General features: G+C 34.1%; 1 protein-coding gene and 1 long non-coding RNA gene across 4 annotated transcripts in view; one reads left to right on the top strand and one right to left on the bottom strand.

Moving 5' to 3' along the window:
* The window catches only part of LOC123688782 (neuropilin and tolloid-like protein 2), a 612,260-nt gene that overhangs the window by 14,415 nt on the left and 573,020 nt on the right, over window positions 1-24,825 (bottom strand). For all 3 annotated transcript variants that reach the window (XM_045627446.1, XM_045627447.1, XM_045627448.1), the window contains one exon: window positions 7,350-7,487. In XM_045627446.1, coding sequence (XP_045483402.1) covers window positions 7,350-7,487 — 138 coding nt within the window. The remainder of the gene's footprint in view (window positions 1-7,349; window positions 7,488-24,825) is intronic.
* On the top strand, window positions 1,466-16,413 carry LOC123688787. Its single transcript, XR_006750106.1, has 2 exons — window positions 1,466-1,597; window positions 15,767-16,413. It is a non-coding gene; the product is annotated as an uncharacterized LOC123688787 (long non-coding RNA).

Genomic DNA, 24,825 nt, shown 5'->3' with positions numbered 1-24,825 from the left:
GCGTTTCCGACGCCCTGGCGCAAAAATACAAGTCTGCACTTTTGTTGATTTTGGGTTTTGTACTGAGCAAATGAGCGATGGGGGTGGATTGGTGAAATTTCCATCAGAGATTCATAAAGAACACTATTTCAGGAAAAAAGAATGTAATTTAAAACAATAATAAACGTGTTTACCCGAATTCTAATGAATAAATGATGAAATATATGAATTTCAGATACTTCTGCTGGGTTTCGGCTTCATGAAATTCTCGAATATTTCATTTTTTTTTTCTTATTGATATGATTGAATAAATATTTATTTTTAATTCTAATAGATGTATTCGCGATGAAAAGATGTTCAAGAATAGTGAATTTCATAAAAAACATCATTTGTGAAATTGGTTGAAAAAAAAAATATTTAATTCATTCTTGCAGGAATCCAGATTTCTAAAAAAAGAATGCCGCCCTACATCATTTGCCGTCCCTTTAGTGCTCTGAGGTTTCAGGTTGCTCTTCTCAGTTTCGACTTTATTCGAGGTATATGTCATAAGGCAAAAATGAGTCTCCCGGTGTCATATTCACGACTATATATGTTTGTCCAGTATATTCATTACAGGATAACTTTTCAAAATATCATCTTCAATTTAGTTATCCATAGTCAGTTGAAGTGGAAATATCCTTTCCATTGTTTAATCCAATCAGAATATATTCTGAATATTCTCCTCCAAAATGATGTTTTCAAACATTAATTTTCGAAATTACTCTCGTCGAAGAAGTTTGGGTTGAAGCGAGCCCATCAGCGCGGTCTACTTCATCTAAACTTTAATCCGAAAAGAATCCCAACAATGGTTGTGGTTTGTCGTGAAAGATCCATTATTAAGTTCTCAATTCATTAAGAAAAGGATCAAATTGCAAAACGCGCTGATTATTTAATGTTCTAAAAGGATATTACTCGCTTTGTGAGATGTTGATGAATAAGATTTTCTTGGGGCATGAAATGTCTGATTGAGTCATGAATTTTAAAATACTTATAAAAAGCCAGCAAAACAAAACTTTCCACTGTTTATATGAATTCTTGATTAAAGTGAATTGCATTTTAATTAGCGTTTCCTCGGACTATTTTCTTAGGTGAGGCTGCCTTGATAACTCCTCTTATAATAATACAAATCTCCGCAACTGAACGGTATAATTCAATTTTTGAAAGATTCCTACGCAGATGTATATTTTATATCATTAGAGGAAAACATTTAGTATATGTCACAGTTCATATTTTGGAATGTAAATGTTGATCCAACAATCAATATTCTCTAAATTCTATTTTGTTGTAAATTTCAATATATCTTTCTGTTTGTTTCGGTACGACCGTTGAAGCAACATATCGGGTTTAATTTTTAATTTTCTTTTCAACAAATAAATACGCTGGAATATCTCGGCCTGCATATGGACACATATGCGCCAGAGATAATGATTATAGATTTCACAGAATCACACAGTTCCAAGTAAAAATTGAAATTTCTCTTATATAATCATTTCTTTAAAGTGTGTTTAAAGTTTACAAAGACTGCAAATGGATACCAGGAAAGTACCAACTCCCAATTCTGGCGTTCATCCCAACAAAGGTAGGTTTGAGTGCTTCCAGCGTATTTCTTGTCTTTTCTTATTATTTTTCTGAATCTTAAAACTCACTGAGCTATCGTTACAATGAAGCATATAAAAATCGAATGTCAAGTAACTATTTTTCTTGAAAACTGAAAGCTCTTCAAAGGCACTTCGCTACAAAATTGATTACATCCAAGTCAATCCTTGAGAATAGGATCCTCAAACAGGTGGTATAGTTTATCTAATTTTCAAATTTTCAGAATTTTCAAGTTCAAATTGGCAGCCATGTTGCCAAATTAAATAAAGCGTTTATTTTATTTTTCGTTATTGTAAGGGGAAGTTTATGTTCTGCAGTGGAAGCAGAAGGCTAGATGATAATGATATAGGGTGATTCACGGCGATGTCCTATTAGACGTTTATGTTGAACTAATATTAATTTTTATGCGGAAATTTTTTATTGGGGTTTGAGATGATGATCTTTCTCCCTGAAATATTTTCAGACCTCTACAACTTCCTGTTATACCGGAAACAGGCTACTACTTTATTATTCCTAATGGCACATTCAGTATATTATTCAGTCAGTTCATTATCAGTTAGCTTAGTTGATGATAATTTCAGAAATGTGCCATTACTTGGATATAAACTCAATGTTTCATGAGTTAATGAAATTCTTATGGAAAAATCTTATGAAGAAGTTTTTTGGAAAAAAACCTATATTTTTTATTCCTTTACTCAATTTCACGTACAAAAAGGGGAGGAGAGTTAATCCTTCCTATATACCCTATACCCAAAATGAAAACTTTGAGAGTTATCGTGGAAAATCTGTAATTTGACACTGAATGGAGTAGTCGATGACTTCCAGAAAACATAAAAAGAAACTAAGTTGACATTTCATGAATTGAAATTAATTGTTCGATGGGATGATTGAGAATCCTTAAACCAAAAAAAATTTCATTTACGAATAATTGATGTTATTTCATCCGAATATCGACCTTTAGTTTCTATGATTTCTGGTACATATTACCTTAATTTCAAGTTTTGCCTCCTTAACTCTTGAGTAGGTATTCAGAAGCAGAAAAAATATCCAAAGATATAGGTAACCTATTATTATAATCCATAGCTGCTATTTTGACGTTGCAAATTAGAGGGTCTTAAGGACATATGCCGATTCAATATGAATACTCAAACTAGTAATTAAATTGATGAAATCAGAAGATGAAATGAAAAATTTGTTGGTTAATCTTCCCTAGTCCTTTTCGCATTCCAGCAAAAATTTTTTCTTCAGTGTTATTAAGGTCTTTTGGATGCGAAATCATTTTCTTCAGAACTCATTAAATTAGGCCAAATATCATAGTCGAAATCATTTAAAACATTAGTCACAAAACGAACTAAAACTGAGTAAAAATCCTTTTCATTAAAACCCCTATGGACCACACTGATCTATACGAATCATTAGGAAGTAATAGATGCGTTTAATGAGTATAACCAAAAACGCCCCCGAAGTGAAACGTGGAGTATTCAGCCAATAGGAAATACCAAATTCTTGTTTTCGATACCTTTTGCTAAATACCGTGGGTTATTTGAAAGTATTGTTAAGTAAACATGTTAGCGCCTTCACCATATCTGAACCTCATTTCGAAATAACATTCATCTCGTAAAAGTATTCCTAAACTACAGTCGTATATTTATAATTGAAAACCATTTCAACTTCATGTTTTCAGTTCGCGAATGATTATTGATCGCTCTCGAGGAGATTATATTAGATACTCTCGATTCTCAGAATTAGTTTATTGTATAAATCACAGGTTGAAATTAATGAATAATACATAAGTTTATTGAAGCAGAAAAAATATCATTGATCTTTTCCTGTTGTACTAAATCGAAATATTGATCTTTTCCTATTGTACAAAATCGAAATATTTAACTATAGTTCTTAAAGTATTATTGAAGAAATCAAACTTTCATATGCTTCACTCGATGATAAATTCAATATCAACAAAATAAAAAAAAATCTCATCTCGAAAAGCGGATCCTCGTTCACACACCAAGAAGTCCGCCAGAGAAAATTTGATGAATGCCGCTATTTTTTTTTTACTTCTTTCACCCCGGTTCATTCAGCCAGTTCAGTTCTTTCTACGACAACAAAACGAGCGAGTTGATGAATGACGTCTCGGCTCAACAGCTGCCGTTCGAAATGCGGCATTTTAGCCAGAAAATTAAAATACCTCAACACCCGTAAACGTTCTCAAAAAGAGGGGTTAACCGTGTGTTAACGTAACCGTCAGTCATAAATCACGAGATTGTCAACCAGCTGAACTGAGAAGTTGAAAACAAAGCGAGTTTTAAATTTTGCCCCATGAGCTCCCCGCTAATTTGAATTGATTGCGAGACGCGTACACCAGTCGTGTTTTGTGCAAGGCAATGAAAAATTAACTACACATCCTTTGCTTTGTCTCCGCTCAGACTCATTTAATCATGATAGATTGAGGATCGCATTTTCCGAGGAAAGAATTATGTAAGGTTCCGGTGTATTTGTTGCGACTTTGATGAATGACAACTACCTAATTGGGAATAGACTTTTTGATACTGACCCGAAAATTATAAGGTATACGTATCTGATTAATTAAAGGAATATTTATGTGAAGAATTGGCCAGGCAGTCGATGCTAACGAATATTTGGTTTTGGAGGCAAAAACTAACTCATTTTTAACTTTGATTTCTGTTGCACTACACATTAAATTTCCGACTACAATATTAAGCTTTTGGCGAGTCTTTCTCGAGCCAAGTTATGAGGTCCACCCTCTTCCAGGGGTTAAGTGTTTCATCCCGACTTCGCTAGTGGAATCATCAGTTGGGCTATCCAGCGATCTCTGCCCAAGACACACACTCTCTCACCGTCGTGAGAGGTGACTCTGTTGCAACGCAACGACCCTTTTGAATTCGCCGGGGCCGGAAAGATGTGGCGCAAAAACCATAGTGCCGTCTGTGAGCAGACAGTCACTACAAACTAATCCCTTGAAACAGAAGAATGACTTGCCACTTGAAATATAATTTAACTTTTATAAAACTGAAAAATGAATATTTTACTCTGTGTTTTATCAATTTGTACATGAAAAAGAAGGTTATTACAAGAGCAAAACATTTCAACATTTTAGCCTACCTTAAGCAATTTATTAATACCATAACCGCAGCAAAATTCTACTAATTTGCCGCACACTTATAAAATATGCACATCCAATATAAGTCTAAGAGCTAGTGGACGGCAGGAATATCCTCAGTGAGTCTATTGTACCTACCGACCATGATATATGGGGGCTAGCTAAGCGCGGTTGCGATGGCCTCAGCTACATTAATGAACTAAAAAAGTATTTTTGGAATGCTGCCGATTCAATATATCGAAATACACTCTTATAGCTATTCAAAAACGAAAAAGTAGACGATTATCGCGGTGGTGAAGTGGTGGCAGAAATTTTCAAAATAAAAAAAAAAAAATTTTTCCAAAGTATTTTAGGAAACTTGAAATTCATATATATTATTTCTTGAAGTTTCAGAAGTTCAAACTATTGAAGAAGACCAGTACCTCGGTTCCTACGACCACAACCGCGCTAGCCCCTAAACATGGTCGGTAGGAGGCTCACTAAGGAAATTTTAGGCTTTCTTAAAATATGTGTGATCTGCCGTCCACTGGCTCTTAGACTAATGGAACAACTGTAAAAAACGCGCATAAAGCAATATTGAAGTAGCAAAAACAACAGGGCTTAGATCCATTACAAAAATGAGACACCCGAACAATATACTCCACAATCCACCAAACGACTTAAGCAATTCAAGCACTAAGTTGGAACCAATAAGATCCAGACTAAATACACTATCAACCAAATTTCTTGATGGACTCAGAAAAACAGACGATGTAATAGTACTCTACCCCAGCTCCTCAAAAAAAAACACCCAAGGCAGTCAAGGCTCTAAATAATATATTTGGAATTTAACATGAAATTCATTATTATTTTTCTTTGTTATCAGAAATGTTAAAAAAATTATTCGAAAGAACAGGCTGAAGGACTCAAGGTCGATGGCCATTTGCTCCGCAACAAATAATAGATATCTAGTTATATTGCTCTTTTGTCCAATTAATTTGAAGTTACTCTTCTAATAATTTTGAAGGTGTTTTTTTTAATTTGAAAACATTACCTAAAAATCATCACAGGTCATCAATATAACATAGTTCCGTCACAGTATAAAGATAAACTACATCGTGATCATAGTTCTGAAAGGAATACTAATAAGCGCGCAAAAATTTCTAGAACTCTTCAGTGTTGCCGGTTATAACCAGACATTTACTAATCTTCCATGTGAAATGCTCGGAGCACACGAAATATAATAAAACTTCGAATAAATTTAGCCTAGTATAACTCAACCCGGTATTAGCAGGCAAATGAACCAGGCTGTTACAGGACTTGTGATTGTTTTCAAAATGAATGGATGGTATTTTTGTATTAGGAGGATCGATGAGGTACAGCAATCGACTAAATCTCATGTAAAAACCTCCTATAGTTCACGAGAAAAAACCGGACGGCAAAAGGATGGTTTTTTTATTCGATTCTACGTTACCAGAATGTAAAAAAAAACTGTGAAAATTTCAGCAAGGAGATCTTTTTTATTTTTGCCTCGATTGATCCAAAGTATTATGATTGGAAATAATACAACAACATCATTTCCTATTTATTCCATAGTAGAAAATATGGAAATTGTCAAAGAATTTGTGAGAACTTTTCATCAACTGATACTAAGATAATTTCATTAATTCTCTTGAAAATAACATACTTAAATTGAAATAACATAAAACACTTCTTCATTTAATTAAAATTGTAATATCGTAATACGAAAATTGTTTTACCTCACTGTGGTTTCATCAGGTATTCACATTTCAAGTATTCACCTTTATGAATAGGAGCAAAAGTCTACTTGCAATTCCTATTTTATTATCAGTTGGAATGTAAATACTCGATGCAGCTACAATGGAGCGAAATAACTGGCGTATTATGATATTATAATTTTGTGGAAATTGAGTTTGTGTTGTTATTAAATTCCAATGAATTTCCATCAATCGAGTACCGAATGCATGAAATAACCTTAAATTGGCTTGAATTCATTGAAGATACATGAGTCAACATCTGAACCATTAAATATACTAAAAAAAAAAATAAATAAAACAACATGAAAAATTGAATAAAAAAGCAAATAATTACCACGAATATTTATGAAAATTATTTAGTTTTTTTTTTATCTGATGATGAATATTCATTCAAGTAGGGATCGAACCCAATAATTATTCTGAAGAAGAGAAAAAAAAACTTCAAAGAGACTTTCATCCTATAACGAAAAGCAGTGCTTGTTATTGGTTAAATATAAGTTCTTTTGTGTCTTAATTCTTCAGTGATCAAATAGTTTCGAAATGAATTAGTCCTAGCTAAATGAAATTAACTCTATTAAACTGTACGATGATCTATGGACTTGGTATCTAATCTTAGTTTTCACTATACAAATCTTGTGTCTTTCAAAATAGATAGATATCTGAAGAAATTAGAAAAAAACGAATAACAATCCTTGAGTAAATTGTCTAGCAAGAACTGACGATCTGCAAATCGAAGAACACTAATCGCTAAACGTTCAGTATAAAAAAAATACTTTTGAGGTTGGACTTGTTCCAAACCCTTTGAGCTATAAATAAATAACACAATTAATTGATCATTGACTTATTTTTTTTCTTACCTGTATTGTTCTATGGTCCCTAACTAATTTTCTACCACAGTTGTATATGAAAGTAAAGCACATTCCAGCCAAAATCAACGAGAATACTACCATGATGATGGTGATCTGTTCGTTGTTCTTTCTTTTTTCAGCACTCCCCTGTAACAAAAATTATTCTCGTCAAATTCATTCATTCAAATTCATTCAGTGGAAAGTCACGTTGAGGAATACAACGCTCTTTTTGTATCTGTTTTCATTGGGGGAGCTCATATATAAAAATTCTGAACCAGAAATGAAATTTTATTATCAATAATAGATTTTCAATCAGTTTTTGAGAATTACTAACTTCTGAAAATTCACCAATATGCAAAATTCTCGGCTATAATATCATTTTCGAAGATATGAACTGTCATTTTCAAGAATGTTGCATGGAAAATCTTTCTACAAAATAGTTTAATCTATTTCTACGTGCCTATTGAGACTTTTTTTATAATTTCTGAAGAGAACATCTTCGCATTTATCAGACTCCACTTGAGATGGCTTCTTGCAGGTATGTTGCCATCTCTGGACATCATGAATTGGCGATAATGGAGTTATAGTCAACATAAAGTGGCTAAAAAGTGAAATGGAGGTTTTCTCCGTTCCCTGCATGTCAGATACATATAATGCAAACAGCCTTTGCCTCGTCCAAGGACACAACGCCTGTGACTTGTTTGCGATTGAAGCCATTCGTGATTCATTCCACTGCTCGGAGCACTTGTTGAACATTGAAGTATTAAATTTCAAAACCCAACTGCTTCAAAGGTATGCTCTCCTTTTCTTCCGTTATCGCCTTCAATCTTTTCAAAATAAACGCTTCAGTTATCTTTTCTAAAAATTCGGCATGCACATTCGAGTTATTATTTGACATACAGGGTGTAACTGTGCATACTCCCACCAGAGGTAGAGTAGAACTAGGCGAGTAGGGATTGACTGCAAAAAATTAATTTCTGTCTTTCCTAAGAAAGCTGCAGGGTGAATTCGCATAATTGATTTGAGTTTTGAGTGATTGTGATCCATCCTTTTCCCTCCTTCTCCACCCTTGTGGTATTTCAGGTTTCAGTTCATCAATCCCATCCCCTAACGTAGTCACAGTTCTTATCAAAGAACCGGTGGCGTCCCTTTAGACCTCTCCTGAGTTATCTAGCGGCCTCTGTGAGGTTGGTGGAAAAAGTCGATGATATGATTTTAGAGTTTATTATGAAAGAAGCCTATAAATTCATTAATTTGAAGTTATATAGAAATACAAATTATTTTTCATTCTTTCAATTACCTTGAATGTTGGGAGGCTTCTGAAGCAATTATGTAACGAATTCATTTGATCCCATTCAAAACGGAAATTCACTAATTTCTATTCAAAAAAGACCAGAAGAGAAATGTGAAATAAATAGCCACTAGTAGAAACAATAATATACCACTTCGAATTTTGCTAATTGACGAAAAATCAATTCAAGTTTTTTATATGGCATTCGCTTTCGATCCACAGTGTTGATTGAACAATGAAAATAGGCGTACCGGGTTTTTCACCATGATCTGACCTCTCCTTTAACTTTGTTACTGAAAGAGGTACAAAAAAATGTTTTCTACAAAAGTTTCACGAAATCGACTAGTGTTTTTTAAAATGATTTCACAAAACGAAATATAAACAGAGTGGGCAACATATTGATAGCAATTTCATTTTTTCGAATGGAACACACTGTATATTTTTCTATATTCAATAGCCTTTTTTTCCCTGACTTCGAATATATAACATATGTTTGGTCTATCTCTCTTATTCTGAGTACCACAGAGTTTCAAATTTTAAGAACCACCTAGCATGCTCAGTAATGCGATAACTCAAAATCCCCTTTTTTGAGTTATCTCGTTGTCAACGATATGACATACTTTTTTCACTATTAATTGAAATTCCATGATTATGATGCAACTCCATATATTCTCTCCTTGCAGCTTTCTTATTTTTATTGTTCTTCACATAAAGTGAAAATATTTCAAATTTTTCCGCTTCTGTGTAGTGCATATTCGATGAATATTTTCATTCAATGACAAACGTATGCCATATCGTTGCCAACGAGATAACTCAAAAAAAGGCATTTTGAGTTATCGCAGCCTACCACTAGGAAACTGATTACATAGGTGGTTCTTAAAATTTGAAACTCTGTGGTACTCAGAATAAGAGAGATAGACCAAACATATGTTATATATTCGAAGTCAGGGGAAAAAGGGCTAGTCAAATATGGAAAAATATACAGAGTGTTCCATTTGAAAAAATGAAGTTGCAAGCAATATGTTGCCCACTCTGTATATATTTAATATTGTGAAATCATTTTAAAAAACACTAGTCGATTTCTTGAAACTTTTGTAGGAAATATTTTTTTGTAACTCTTTCAGTAACAAAGTTGAAGATTGGGTCAAATTATGGTGAAAAACCCGGTACATGGAAGATTTCCAATATTTGCATGGATTGATGAGTTCTGAGATTGTGGAGTAGTTTTGTTTGGGTTTCGTTGTGCTCTTTCCACTGGTATTAAAACAGGAGTTTCAAAATTCTCGCCTGATATTGAAACAATATACTGCATAAAATATGCTAATAGATTTTCATCTACTTATGTTAGTCGATTTATATTGACTTGAATGAATAGTTTCTTCAATTATGGAAGAAAACACGCCATAGCAAACGGGAACTGGAAAAATGATGTAGTTGTAAATACATAGTTAAAATAATGTCCATGCAGAATGTCATTAGGATTGTATATATTCCCATCAACAGATACATTTCATCCGAAATGGACGAATTATAAGGCAGAGTGATCCGATGATTTGGTGTCATGAGCATTAAATCAGCATAAACAATATGAGTTAATAGTGTTCGATAACTCATGGAAATTTTGAGTTAGAAGAATTATTTGAAGTTTGACGGAATTGACAGTACTCAGCACATAAGTTTAAATTATTTCTGACTTTAAAGGCCGGTCCGAAAGTGTTGAAACACGATACCATTCTGTTTTTTTTCAATGATATTGCCCCATTTTTATATCATATTTATAATTTCCATGGAATTCGGATTCCGAATTCCAAGACACCGCAATTTTAAAAAAATTACCTTTAAAAAATGTCAATAAGTCCATTTATTCAAATGGCATGCCCTGATTTTTTTTGCCTGTCGAATACTCTAGTTGGTATTCATCATTTTTTCTTGGGATATGTTGGGCCAAAAATGAATAGTTTTTTAAATTATTCGCATTTCATGTTTTGATCGGATACTAGCAGATTACTCTCCACGCATTCAACTTCAAAGGAATGAAATTACTCAATTCTATTGCCTCATCCTGTATATTATTTTCTTATGTTAATTGTTCTAAAAAAGTAAAAAATGATATTGGAGCATTCTATGTTGTAATGGAACCTTTTTGTGTGAGTTGATCCATATACTTCTGAACTTTCGACTTAGGATATTTGTTCAGAAGACAGAATTATTTATGAGTTGTGCCGAGTTTTGTGGAAAAATTATATGAATACGAATTCAAAAATTTTTTTTTTCTATTTGTGAATACAAATGGCTGAAAATTCATTAAGTCCATAACAATATTTCACTAATAATGAAATATGACTTTCTATCGGTTCATAAAAAAATCTGTAAATTACTGAGATGAATTTAAGCAAAAATCATGTGAAGCGTAGCTAACAAAGAAAATATTAAACACATTTGATTTTCAAATCGTTATATAAATAGCTGAAATTTGATATGATAAATTAACACCAATGTTAAAATGTCATATACCTGGAAATGATTTTGTCACTTTGACATCGATGAAAAAGGTGCATCCTTTTTTATCGGATGAAAACTTCTCTTCCTCAATATCTATTGAAACTGTCGATAAGTCTGTCAGATTTTTTAATTTTAAACAAACAGTGTTTTCATTTTGAATTAGTGTGGTAATTATTCAACTTTGTTGTATTGATAAAGATAATTATTGTTGTTGTTCATCCATATATTCTGTCGTTAATTTATCTTTCCAAAAAACACTCGAGCTTTTCTTTCATCAGATAAATTTCTCTTTAACTCAAAGTTTTGCCAGTCACTAATTGTGATTAGATTTTATCTAAAGTCAGTTTTTCGAGTTTTTCTCGTAAAATTAGTGATTGGCAAAACTGTTTCGTTGCAAAGAGAAATTTATCTGATAAAAAAAAGCTCTTGTGTTTTTACTGTTGATAAATGTTTTGCTATGCGAGTATAAGTATTACGAACAATTAACGAAGAGGGATGATAATGTCTACAACAAACAATTCTTTTATCAATTTTCCTTCTCTCTTACATGTATTTTTAGTGTTTTGGCTGAAGATGGAATGAAGTATTCCGAAACCGGTCCCAATGATCTAATAAAGATTAATAAAGGAACTGTTGGTTGAAGATATTCTAACTCCCCTTCGTTAATTATCAGGAAAGCTAACATGGATAATGTGACAGATTATATAACACGAACAATTTTGCATCTTTTACATTTTTATTATAAATTTGCTCTTGGAAGTCTCCTATGAGTAATGACTAATAAACTATATTTCACATAATATTCTCTCACTAATGTTCAACCAAACCACTCTGTAGTTCAGAGAAACAAACCTTAGTGTGAATTTTATGGAGTGTGGCTATTAGTGAATTATAAAAAAAAAGTACTCGTTTCACAATTTTTCTGAAAGTACTGGTCTTTTTCTAGACAAACTCTCGATTATATTGTATGTATTGTAGGTAGGAATGTAAAGAAGTACCCACTTGACGACATCAGTACGACAAGAAGTTGATTTTTACTAGAATTATCATGAAAATATTCCTCTTCTCCTTAAGAGGGACAAAATCATTAGTTACATAATGAATTCATTCCCCACTTAAAATAAATACAGCATATCATGTTGCAGTCCAGGGGTTCACGTACTTTTTCTGACAAACTTGAAAATATTAGAGATCTCCTTAGGAATAAACGGAATGGAATAGCTCTTGCTTTGGACCTAACCTGCTTCTCATTCTCAGAAGTCTTTTATCATTCATAGAAAATGCCAGCGAAAATGAGAATTTTCTACCCCACCTGGCTGAAAGCTCTTTTACGGCAAATTGATTCGCTCAGGAACCCAATTTCGGAAAGTCCGAGTCTTCCCTCCCGAATTTACGTAACATTCAACTTTCACATCTTTGCAGGAAAATACAGTTATTTTTCCTGTTGATCTCACTTCTCGACCCGACTCCATTCAGCCTCTCCGCTTTTCATTTCTTGAGAGCATTGTATAAACTTTTGAGTTTGCGATGTTTACGTTGGTTGGACCATTTGCGTTGAATATTTCGAGGACATTGATGAAACCTCAGGAAGGTTTTCAGTAGAAAAATATGGGACTTCAGTAGTGACACAAGATGGATTATTTATTGAATGGAGACGTGCAGGACCGGCATAAGGACTCGAGATAGAATATTATCCTTTTCTTTAGCCTATCAGCGTAGGAGAGAAGACTGCCCTAGCAGCGTTCTTTCTCCAAGATGGTTTTTGGTCTCTATTTGTAGTATGGCACATTTTCAAAATGCTCACTGCTCATACGATTGTCAGTTCTTAGTGAAGTATCTTCCTTATTACTGCACAATTTCTCTCTTTATATTCTTTGCCTGTAAAAATTTGATAATAATAATGATAATATAAGGTTTATTCACTATAAACATCAAAAAAATTACAGAGGTATTCATTTCGCGAAATATTTAACTGTGCGTAATTATAAATAAAAAGTTTCTCAAAAACATTTGAAGAAATATACATTTTTTTTAATATTTAAATTAGTAGTGAATTTTTTCCATCCAGTCAATATTGTTTCATGTCACTTCCGGGTAAAAGTCCAATCGGGTGGGTTTCTAAGATCCATTCTAGGGTGAACATAATTTCAGGAATGAAGGTCCAATCAGTAGGTAGGTGTCCATATTCGGGTTCATAAAATGTCTCAAAATTATAAGTATAAATTTCAATATTTTTCTTTTTTATTTATTCTTCAATCTTCCTGATTGATTATTCTGCTTATACTCTTCCTTTTTCTATTACCCGTTGTTTAGCCTTTCTTCTGTAATATACAGGGTGTTTCCTAAACATGCGGCAAAAATTCAGTGGGTTGTTCCTTGGACTATTTTAAGCATGTTTTGTCCTTGGATGATTTTTGAAAAACCTCTTTGTTCCGAAGATACAGGGCGAACAACATTTTTCATATTTTTGAAATTAATAATAGTTTAAATAAAAATGCGTACCGCACTGTGTTTACTAAGTAGGTACAATTTATTTTCAAATTTGTTTAACAACATTCCAATTACTAAAAACGGCCAGTTTTTTGACTAAAAATTGATAAGTCCAGTAGAAAATGTGGAAGACTTGCGAAATCGGATCATTGCTGGGTGTAACTTAATAAGAAATGATCCTGGTGTTTTTGAAAGGGTTCGGCAGTCAATGAGGAGAAGATTGGATGCTTGTATGCTGGCTAGAGGTGGTCATTTTCAACAGTTTTTGTAGGTTGAGGTGAATTTTCATGTAATTTTTCATAATAAAATGTTATTATCTGAAATTTTGTTTCCCCTATATCTTCGAAACAAATAGGTTTTTCAAAAATCATCAAAGGACAAAATATTCTTAGAATAGTCCAAGGAACAACCCCCTGAATTTTTGCCGCATGTTTAGGAAACACCCTGTATATAATTTTTTATTTTTTTCAGATTTTCGGGAATTTTTTGATATATCCTTGGGGCTAGGTAAAAACAGGATCTTTGTCCTATCCTTTTTTTTGCTCTTGGTGTTTGGTAGCTCTATTCTCTTTTTCTTGTAGAATACAAATGCTCTGTTTTATTCAATCTGATATTTCCTTTAAAGATGTTCAGGAGTATTTGGTGTGCATATGTCTGTCTAATATCGGGAATCCCTGCTAATTGGAATAATTGATGACTTGGGAATTTCAGGTTTTTTCCATAAATTATCTTCAATATCCATTTCTGTATAGTATTCAGATGTTTCAAGTGTGTGTCATAGACTCCTCCCCACGCTATAATTCCGAAGTTGATCTGGGATTGTATTAATGCATTGAATAACATCATTAGATGTTTAGTGTCATTCAAATATTTTTTCATAAGTCTGAACTTATATCCTATATAAGTTATATATAAGTCCTCTCAGTTTCCTTAACGTATTTATTATGTGTTTATCCCATTTTAGATTAGCATCAATCATTATTCCGAGATATTTTATTGATGTTGTTTCTGGAATCCTTACAATTTCATTTATCTCAAGATCTCCCATTGATGGCAGATCTGAATCATAAGAGGAAAAAGCCATGTATTTGGTTTTCTTTGAATTCAGTGTGAGTTTATTTCAACTCATGCCACGTGGGAGCCGTGTAATGAATAACAGTATCGTCAGCAAAACTGAGAATTCCACCCGTGCTTCCGGACTTCAACAAGCTGTTGATATGGATCAGGAACAGCAGCGAGCCAATCACTGTGCCCTGTGGAACGCCGTAATTAACCATTTTTGGGGAACTTTGATTTCCGTTTATATCCACAATTTGTTGTCTTTTGTCCAGGTAAGATTCAAGTAATTTGTAACTTGTACCACGAAATCCGTATCTCCGCAATTTCCCGAGAAGTCTCCCATGGCATACGGTGTCGAAGGCCTTTGCAAGGTCAACAAAGAAGCATAAGTTAGGAATCCGTTTATCCAAAGATTCATATATTCGTCCAGTTAGCTCCTTTATTGCATCCTCCGTCGACCTCCCACTCCTAAATCCATACTGAGCGTCCTCCAAAACATTATTTTTTTCTGAAAAGCTGACCATTTTATTTTTCAGAACCTTTTCAACAATTTTTGAAATAGTAGATAACAATGATATAGGTCTATAGTTGTACATTCATTGATATATATTATTTTTGGATTGTGTTGGACAGCCATATTAGCATCGATCGTCAGTGAATGTTCGATCATTTATGATATGTTTGAAGTAGTTTCTCTCTGAGAACACTCGATCTTAGAGAGCTAAAAAAAATCCTCCTATTTCGAGGTACACTTCACCTAATGTGAGCCAATAGTTCGATGCTGCAAGGTCAACATGCAGGGCCTTCTCCCAACTTTTTTCTCGGATTGTCTCTTGATGGTATACAATGAGAACTTAATACATTTGTGAAGGTGAAGATTATTCTGCTCACATAAAGTTTGTTAGATATTTGATGTACTTTTTTCCCAGTACAACTCGCGCAGAGACATTTAAAATGTAGTTGCAAGGTCGATAAAATATTACTGACATCTTGTAACGCCTTACATCCTGCATCATGTCCAGATTAATAGATGGATAGTTCCACAGGAAGCGTTTTCAAATTTAATCAGGATTTTATTTTTCAGATAACGAAGATGTCTTACGTGAGCGATATGGGGTTCGAGATCGATTTTGAAAACGAATACGATAATCTACTAAGGGCGGAAGAGGCCTAATTAGCTGCTCTAGCTCTAAAAATCAGAGAGCTGAAAAAGACTATAGAGCACCTAAACAGAATTATGGCGGAGGTGATTGTCGATATGAGCCAAATAGAAGAAGTCATACGCCCAGACAAGCAGAAAAGAGAAAGGCCAAGGGACGAAAACTCATCGACTGACAGGAAGGATAAACTTCCTCACCCCCATAAAGATAATATAATATATGTTGAAAACACCGAATTGTGATAACATCCAAAATGCAGAAACACCAATAAGGAAAATTGAAAACCAGAGAAGCTCCAGTTACGGACAGAATAAGAAATTGTATGATAAAGAAGATGCCCAGAAAAAAATATCAGCACTAACCACTATAGCCAATGTAGCGATGGGAACAGACTAATATTGAAAGAAGATGAAAAACTACATAAGTAAATTTATTCAATATGCCAGGGAAAGATAAAGGTTTTCCATAAAACTGCAGGACAATACGTCTAGTTGCAGCCCCTTGAAGAATAGTTGAGAGAATCATTGCAAAAGGAGTAAACGTAGAAACAGAAGCACTGAATCTGATATCACTCGAGTGATACAGATTTATAAGAAATCATTCCATAAAACTCAACTACTGATCGAATATGTAACTGAAGGATTCAAGAACAAATAAGCTTATTGTTTTTTTTCAGTTGTTGAAAGAGCCTTGGACTGAGTTGTCCATGACTAGCGGACAAGATGAAGATGGCAGGCTACACTGCAAAACCTTAGATAATATTGAAAGAGGGGCGAGAGATCATCCGACCACGCATGCACTTTGACCTAAAGATATATTGTGCATTGTAGTGCAAGATAGTATGTAGTGCTTGTCGGTTTCCGGCATTCATTTGTAATACGTTTTAACAATGGAAGGAAACAAGCTATATAGGTACAGTACAAATCACATTTAGGGGTGAAATACTCAACCTATAAATTGGACGAGGAAGCTTACAAAAGAGCCGAGAATGAATTGTATATTTCTTAATGTTTTTAGGTGACATTCACTATATTGATAGTTTTTGTTTAATTTTTTTTGACCCCGAATTTCTTGAAAAATTCGTCCAAAATTTTCGGTCGAATAATAATGATGATTGGAGGGATGATGCAATTACCAGCAATCAGCCTAGAGTGATCGAACCAAAAGTAAGTTTTCGAACTCACAGGTAAAATAATATTTAATTCTTTATTTTCCAGGACACAAACACTTGGACATATAACATGGTTCTGTGTATGATTAAATCAATGGAGAGCCATCAAGATGATCTAAATATTCTAAATCATCGAAAGAAAAGGAAGGATGTGTACGAAAATATCAAAAATGACATGCTCAGCCAGGGATTTTCTGTGAATAGCACAATGACACAAAATAAATGAAAATCCCTGGTTCGGAGCTATAAAATAGCGAAGGACAACAAAGGTCGAACTGGATGGGCCTCTAGTCAATTCCAATTTCATGAGGAAATGGATTCGATTCAGCAAATAAATGTACTTTTTCCCTAGTAGAGAATTAATTCATGAAGGTAACATTTTTTTAGTATGAATATGTATTTATTCAATGCAAGATTTGTCTTAAAAACATTGTTAGTAATAATGTGAAAAATGAAAATATAAAATTTTCAATCTGATTTTTTTTAAGATGATTCTAACAATACTTCAGCCGAAGTAATGGCTCCAGGACCTTCGACTAGTAGTCCTTCCACATCGGCTATCGCTAGTGGTCCTTCGCTGAATAATATAAGCAGCAATCCTGTGCAAACTGACCGCTGACCCCAGTACCCCACTCAATAAAAAAAGGAAAAGATGCCTCAAAACAGTAAAAACAATTAAAGAAGAGAACAAAATAATGAGGCAGACAGGAGGGGGTCCACCTACATCTATTCAGTTGACAGAAGTAGAAAACGAGGTGCTTCAATTGATCCCGGATGTCCAGAAAAGAGGGGTGGATTATAAAGTTGAAGGGATATTTGACTTCAATGAAGACATTAATGTAAGTTCTTCAAATGGGGTACCTTGAACTCAGGGAAATTTATATTAATTTTGGGTTTCAGGTTGTTCATCCCCTGTCAGAAGGAACAATAGAAATATCCACGTCGACAGAAGAGGTGGTCGCAGAGGAACAGGTAAAGTATTAGATTTTTTAACAGCTACCATGTTACTGTAATAAGTGCAACACAAATTCTGAATAAGAGAATCTCTTTACTTTATTTTATAAAGCTGTCTTAGGATTATCCCATTTGTGTTTCTCTTATAAATATTCTTGTTTTATTAATTATTTTATTCTGATAGACTCCTCAACTATTGCATGAATGTTCCAAGAAATTAAAGTGAAGTGAATCAAGGCAAAGAAGAAGCGAATTAAGGCAAAAAAGAACACATGAAAGACTGCAATATTCATGGCTTCCTCATTTATCTCATCCAAGACATCTCTGACCCTTGTATTAGATGAGCAATGGATCCCAACGTTAGAGGAGTAGCAATGTTTTTTTCAACAAGAAAGAAATTTTTTAATCCTGTGTTGAGCCTAGATCATTTGATTTTTGGTTTCACAGGAAGACTTAATTATTTTTAAACGAATGTAAAATGAGTGAATAACTTGACACTGAGGTTAGGTTCAAGTGCAAATCGACGATTTCTATGATCTGGTTCAATTTCTCAGAGCTGCGCTAGAAGGATGCGCGTGTCCGACAAATGGACAAAAAATCCTCGAAGTGTTACTACTGTATAGTCCCTATACTGGCCTATTACTGCGTTTAATTTGACAGTTTGGTGTTGGTGCGTTCCACTCATAGCAAGGGATCGACGCTCTAGTGCGCCGAGCCCCGGGGTGACACGCACCTGACTGGAAAGCAGCTATAGTAAGGAACTACCTAGTACCTGGTAGACCAATAAACATTCAGGATAGAAGCGCCCCATGGCTTAGTTCTAGGACTCTAAGACATATATACCTACATATACGACTTCCTGAAAAGCCTATGAAATCTGTTAGGCTTATGTGATGCGGGATAGTTAATCATACATCAACGAACAGACGTCATATACTGAAACTGTAACCATTTTTTCTTCTGCTAACAAATTTATATTACTTCGATGTTTCTTCTAGTGTGTCTCTCTTCAATAAATTAATATGACATAAACCATGCTGTCGTTACTTCCATACTTTATTTTGAGTATCGCCGTAACTGGCTTCATTATAGTTCAATTGTTGAGCAAAGAAAAAAACTCGAACAAAATCTCCAAAACTAGCGGGCAAATTAAAACAATTAATAAACGCATATAACTAGAAATGTTCCTATACGTCTTTAGTCGGAAATTTCTGCCGGTAAGACAGTATTGGATTGAATCACAAATTTTTCTAGTTTCACTTTAATGTTTGAGACTTTCTACTATTCAACATAAATAAATGAAATAGATAACAATGATAATTATCTCTTGTGTAGATAAAGCAAATGAACATATATGCATATTTAGATTCTCAAAAATTTTTCTTCATTAGATGAACACCTACTGAAATGTTTTCAATTTGAAATTTTTTCACTGAAATTGGTTTCGAAATGATTAGTTGTCGAATCTGAGCTCATATTTTGTTTCATCTGACAAATCGCCAGTAAATTGTATGGAAATATAAACTGAAAATGATTGAAAATAATATACTGATATTGAATAAATACAGATTTATAAGTAGAGAAAATATAAAAATATTTGGGAAATTATTAATCAGATTGATGAATAGGTCTTTTTAAGGAGATGTGTCCGAAAAATTTACTTTGATACAGAAAATGTAATATTTTGAAGGGTTTCATGGCACTGAAGAAGTCCAACGACGTTAAAATAATTGTTTTGTGTTAATAAACTGAATAACAAAGAAACTGCAACACCCAGAAGGGGCTGATTCAATTTGAATTTTTTTTTTGGTAAAACATAGATAGTATAGCAAGGAGTACCTAAATGATTGAAATTTGGAGAAAAAACGAAGGATATAAAATTTTTTCAAATATATTATATAATATAATAATTAAATATAATAATAATATAATAATAAAATATAATATAATCTGTTTGTTTACTGGAATTATCTATGTTAACACTTCCCAACACGTCTCGGCATTGATGCAATGTGATGGTCTGTTACTTCTTGAGGGATACTATCCCAAGATACCTGTACTTCATGTCTCAGAACCGCCAAAATCCGTGGGGTTGGGGTAAATTTCTAATCCTTCTACCCATGATGTCCCAAATATGCTCTATGGGCGAAAGATTGGGGGATGTGGATGGCCATGGTAAAATATTTACATGAGTCTCTTCGAAACGAAAAAGTTTAAACCAACTCTGGCAACATGAGATCGGGCATTATCTTGCTGAAATATTGAATTCTCGAGTCCGATAAGGTAAAGGAGAACATATGGCTCCACCATTTCTTGAAGGCAACGCAGCGCTGTCATGTTACCTCGAATAAAGACTAAAAGTGACCTATTTGCATGTGCAATATCACTTCATACCATAACGACTAGTGTTCGGTGTACATGACGCCCAACATCAAACTGAGGTTCACGTCTTTCTCTCCGACGTTTCTTCGGTCATCATGTGCACCCAAGGAGAATCGAGTTCATCAGACAATGATGCCATTCCATATTCCAATGTAGACGTGCACCACTGTAATCTTTACCGGCGAAGCTCAACCGTCAGAGGTTACGCAAGATGGGGTCGATAATGCAACAGTCCAAAAGACCTTATCCGGCGGTGAACCGTTTGGACACTTACAGAATGGTCTTGTTCTCCTAACCACTAATCAGCAAAAGATCGCGTTTTCGCAAATCGGTCTCTAATGGCCATAAGTCTTAGACGTCGATCTTGAACTTCATTTGTGCCGCTTCGACGTCCGGTGCCTACTTTTCTTCGTATTTGGGCATTATCAAACCACGCTTGACAACATCTTATAGCAGTAGTTGGATTTCTGTTCGTACAGTTAGCGATTTCTCGAAATGACAACCTCGCCTCCCGTAGACCAATAATTCGACCTCTTTCAAATTCACTTAGCTGGCGATAAATTCCGCGTACACGCGCTCTAGGCATTTTATGGAAAATCACGCAAACCCTCTAATAAGGAAGGCTTGCGACTACGACGAAAAAGCTCCTGGAAAACACAAATCACCAAAGTTGGTACTTCTCTAGGAAGTGTGTGTTGAAGCCAAAACCTTACTGGCACAGAGATTGTGTAATGATTACACAAACTTTCTGAGTGGCATATTGCCACCTGCTAGAGCAGAATCAAATAGAATTATATTGAGATGGAGCAGTGGAAGGCTAATAGCCTGACTGCATAAGATAAAGAAGTTCTAAGTTCTAAGTTCTTGGCATTTTAACAATAACTAAACATCGACTTTGGATCTCCTCGAACAGCTGGTTTGTTGTAAAATTTAAAAAAATTGCGCCTACAATAACAAACAAATTTTACAAGAACAAATCTGCACGATTTTTTTCGCCAAATTCAATCAAAATTGCTGTACCATCTGAGATTTACTAAAAAAAATCAAAGTTCAAACAGTTCCTTCTGGGTGTTGAAGTTTTTTTGTCAGTTAGTATTTTACCATTGGTCTTACAAATAGTTGAATGTTAAAATAGTCACTGAGCTTGATATGAACGTGAATATCGAATAGGTGTTCAATGCCCTTTTGGGAAAATATGACTTCTTCTGATTCATTCTCGATTAAAGTCCAAAGAAATCAGAAATATTCGTCTACTCTCTGAAATATCTAGGACGATCCTCATAAAGATTATCCCTCGGCTCCGATAACTCTCCTCCTATTTGATATGCAAATACTGTATGTAATTCCGGAACTTAAGTGAAACTTTTGCCCGGATCGAATAAACTCAGGGTGCATTACGGCGTTATATATATTACAGCTGCTTCCCTAATTCAACAATGCTCCGGATACCTACCGTTCGAACCGGATCCTCAAGATTCTTATTTCGATTTATTTGCATACTTTTTCGGACCCGGATGAACGGCAAGATGAAGTATGAAATGGAAATGTATAATTTTGGTTCGGGTATGGATTCGGGATGTTCAAATAATAAAATAGTAAATTCTTGTCCCTTTCAAGTAGAGCTTCAAAAGAGTAGCGGCTTTGATGAGTAGGTTCATTGAATATTCCTATTGGTGGAGAGAGATATAATTCATTTTTCGCAGAGATAAATTTCATTTCGCAAGGAGCGAAGGTTGATTAAGAATATATCAATTCGTATACTTGATATTCCTTTAGAATTTCCAGCGTATAGCGTGATCCAATATTAAAGAATAGAAAAAGTCTAAAATTTCTTTAGTCCGGATCTAATTTATTCGATTTCAGATATATTGCTGGAGGGTGATACTGAAGGGTGAAAACACTTCAAAATTTGAAATTATTCGGTGGATTAGATAAAGAAAAATTTCATTCATACGATGAACATCATCCTGTATATCTCAAACGAAGGCATTCAGGCGATTGAAACCTCTCGATACGAGTCCTTCATGATGACCTTCATTCATGGCATCCGTTTGTCTCATTCTTTCCGGAACACCCTAAATATGAAGAATTTTCCAATATAATAGTTCGCTTTCTGGACTGCTGTCACTTTTGAAGCTGTCATCTTTCGGCATTTGCAAGTGGAAACTACGCCATTATTAAAAAGAGAACGATATACATTCGCATCCACTTAAATTTCATCATGAAGAATCTTTCCGGTGGTAAAAGTGAAACTCGTGAATATTTTTAAATTATTATTCTGTGTAGTGTTGCTCTTTCGTTATTGTCCTCGCAACTTTTTTCGTAGTCTTCAGGCAGCTCCTACAAATAATCTTTCGACTTGTCTTCGGTTTCGTTTTCGCTCTCGTTTTTGATATTTAATATACTATTGTATTTCATTCACGATTTTCACTTGATGTTTGAGATAAGTTGTTCCACATGCATATCCATTGAAAATTATTTCAATTTCAATTTCAAATATATTACTTAATCATTCAATTTTAAAGATTTTCAAATATCTGAAATAAGGAGAAAATCATTATTTTCTCAAGAAAGATAAAGCTTTAATACCATAGTTAGATTGATCTGATGTAGGTCGAATATGCGCTGTTTTGTTCAGTAAATTTTTGAGATAGTTAATATTCAAGGAAAAAAAATGAATGAAATTTATTTATTTTATTTTTATATATCTTATTTATTCAATTTCAAAGATTTATGAATATTTGTAGTAAGGAGAAAACCATTATTTTTGCAAGAAAGACAATGCTTCAATACTTTTCAATACGCTTCAATAATATCATTATATCTCCTTCATAAGAGCCCTCATTACTATTGGCAAGAAACTGAGACAGTTAATTTTCATAAGCCCATGTTGAAGCGGATTTTTTACCAACAAAATTGTTCGCCATGGACAGAAACAAATGGTTATCACTTGGTCCCAGGTCCGGACCATAAGGTGGCTGCATAAAAACCTCCAAACCAAGCTCCTGGAATTTCTCGCGAGTCACTAACGATGTGACCTGGCGTTGTCCTACACAATTCCTCTCCTATTGGCCAAAGCTGGCTGCTTCTGGGCGATTGCTTCCTCCAGACGGTCTGATAGTACAGTTCCGAGTTGACAGTTGTGGCGTAGGGGAGCAGCTTATAGTAGATAATTCAATACCAAGTCCAGCAAACACACAACACAACTTTCCTACCAGTCATTTAAACTTGGCTCCAGTGTTTCGATCACCACCGTTTGCACTTGATGTTGCCGTAAGTGATTCACTTTTCATCATCAGTCACGAACCGATTCACAAATAGGTAGATTTTGTTGCAATTCAACAGTGATTCGGAGATGGCAATTTGGTCCATGGCTTTTTTTCGCGATAACTCGTGTTGCACCCATACATCAAGCTTCATCTTGAGGTCAGCCTAATGCAAATGATTCCAAACTCTTTTGTGCAATCTGTAGCTCTTAAGCAATCGGAACAGTGCTTACATGATGGTCCAACTCTACAATCTCCATTATTCCATCGGCATTTTCGAAAATTGGCCTTCCAGTGTGAGGTGCAAATTTGACATCGAAATTACCAGAACGGAATGGACGAAACCAGAAATACGCCTGATTGGCTGTTTCAGTATCAGGACCATAAACACTATTTACATTTTCAGCCGCATGGCTTGCATTCTCACCTTTATCCTTTATCGAAGAAAAACTGTGAAATATAGCGTATTTTCTTATTTCTTGTCTGCATAATTGACGCGCGTTCAAACTAAACTGAATCAACTAATCACAGAACAGTCAGAAAAGTTTTTGTAGTACGAAATCTCTTTCTGACGCCATCTAGTGGAACCGGACTTATACAACGCAAGATACAGATAACTTAAGCCATATATAGAAAAAATAAAGGATCTCTTTTCATTAATAATAATAGTAATAATATTTTCTTATTTCAAGTGAATTCAAAGTTACAGTATGAAACCAAACTGACAATTTAAATGAAATGGTCAAAATTTTGACTCTACTTCGGAATGTTTTGTAATGTGTTATACATTTTATTTCATTTGGCAATTTATTAAGAGTTTTGATAGCAATATAAGAAGGACATTCCTCAGTTAATGCGTTGGAAGATTTATATCTAGGTTTCTGGTATTATAACTACTGGGATTTTCAACTAAGAATTTAGTAAGGCATATTATAGTGTTGAGGAGTATTTAGATGACAGAAATCTGTTGTAGTTATTTGTAAATTTATATTGATATGACTTGCCTTATACTCAACACTGGGTCCAACAGGATCAATAAATTATTATTTATTTATTTATTTATGCTTATTCTTATATGGAAACATTAAACATTCAAACAACTATAAACCACATACTACCGTAAAAATATTCTTAAATATTCTTAATTTTAAATTACACCTAATATATGCAATGTTTTTATATTATAATTGTGACATTTAAGAGAGCTAAA

This window comes from Harmonia axyridis, chromosome 1 (assembly GCF_914767665.1).
Source record: "Harmonia axyridis chromosome 1, icHarAxyr1.1, whole genome shotgun sequence".
NCBI classification, from domain to species: domain Eukaryota; kingdom Metazoa; phylum Arthropoda; class Insecta; order Coleoptera; family Coccinellidae; genus Harmonia; species Harmonia axyridis.
This window is presented reverse-complemented; position numbering and strand designations above follow the sequence as displayed.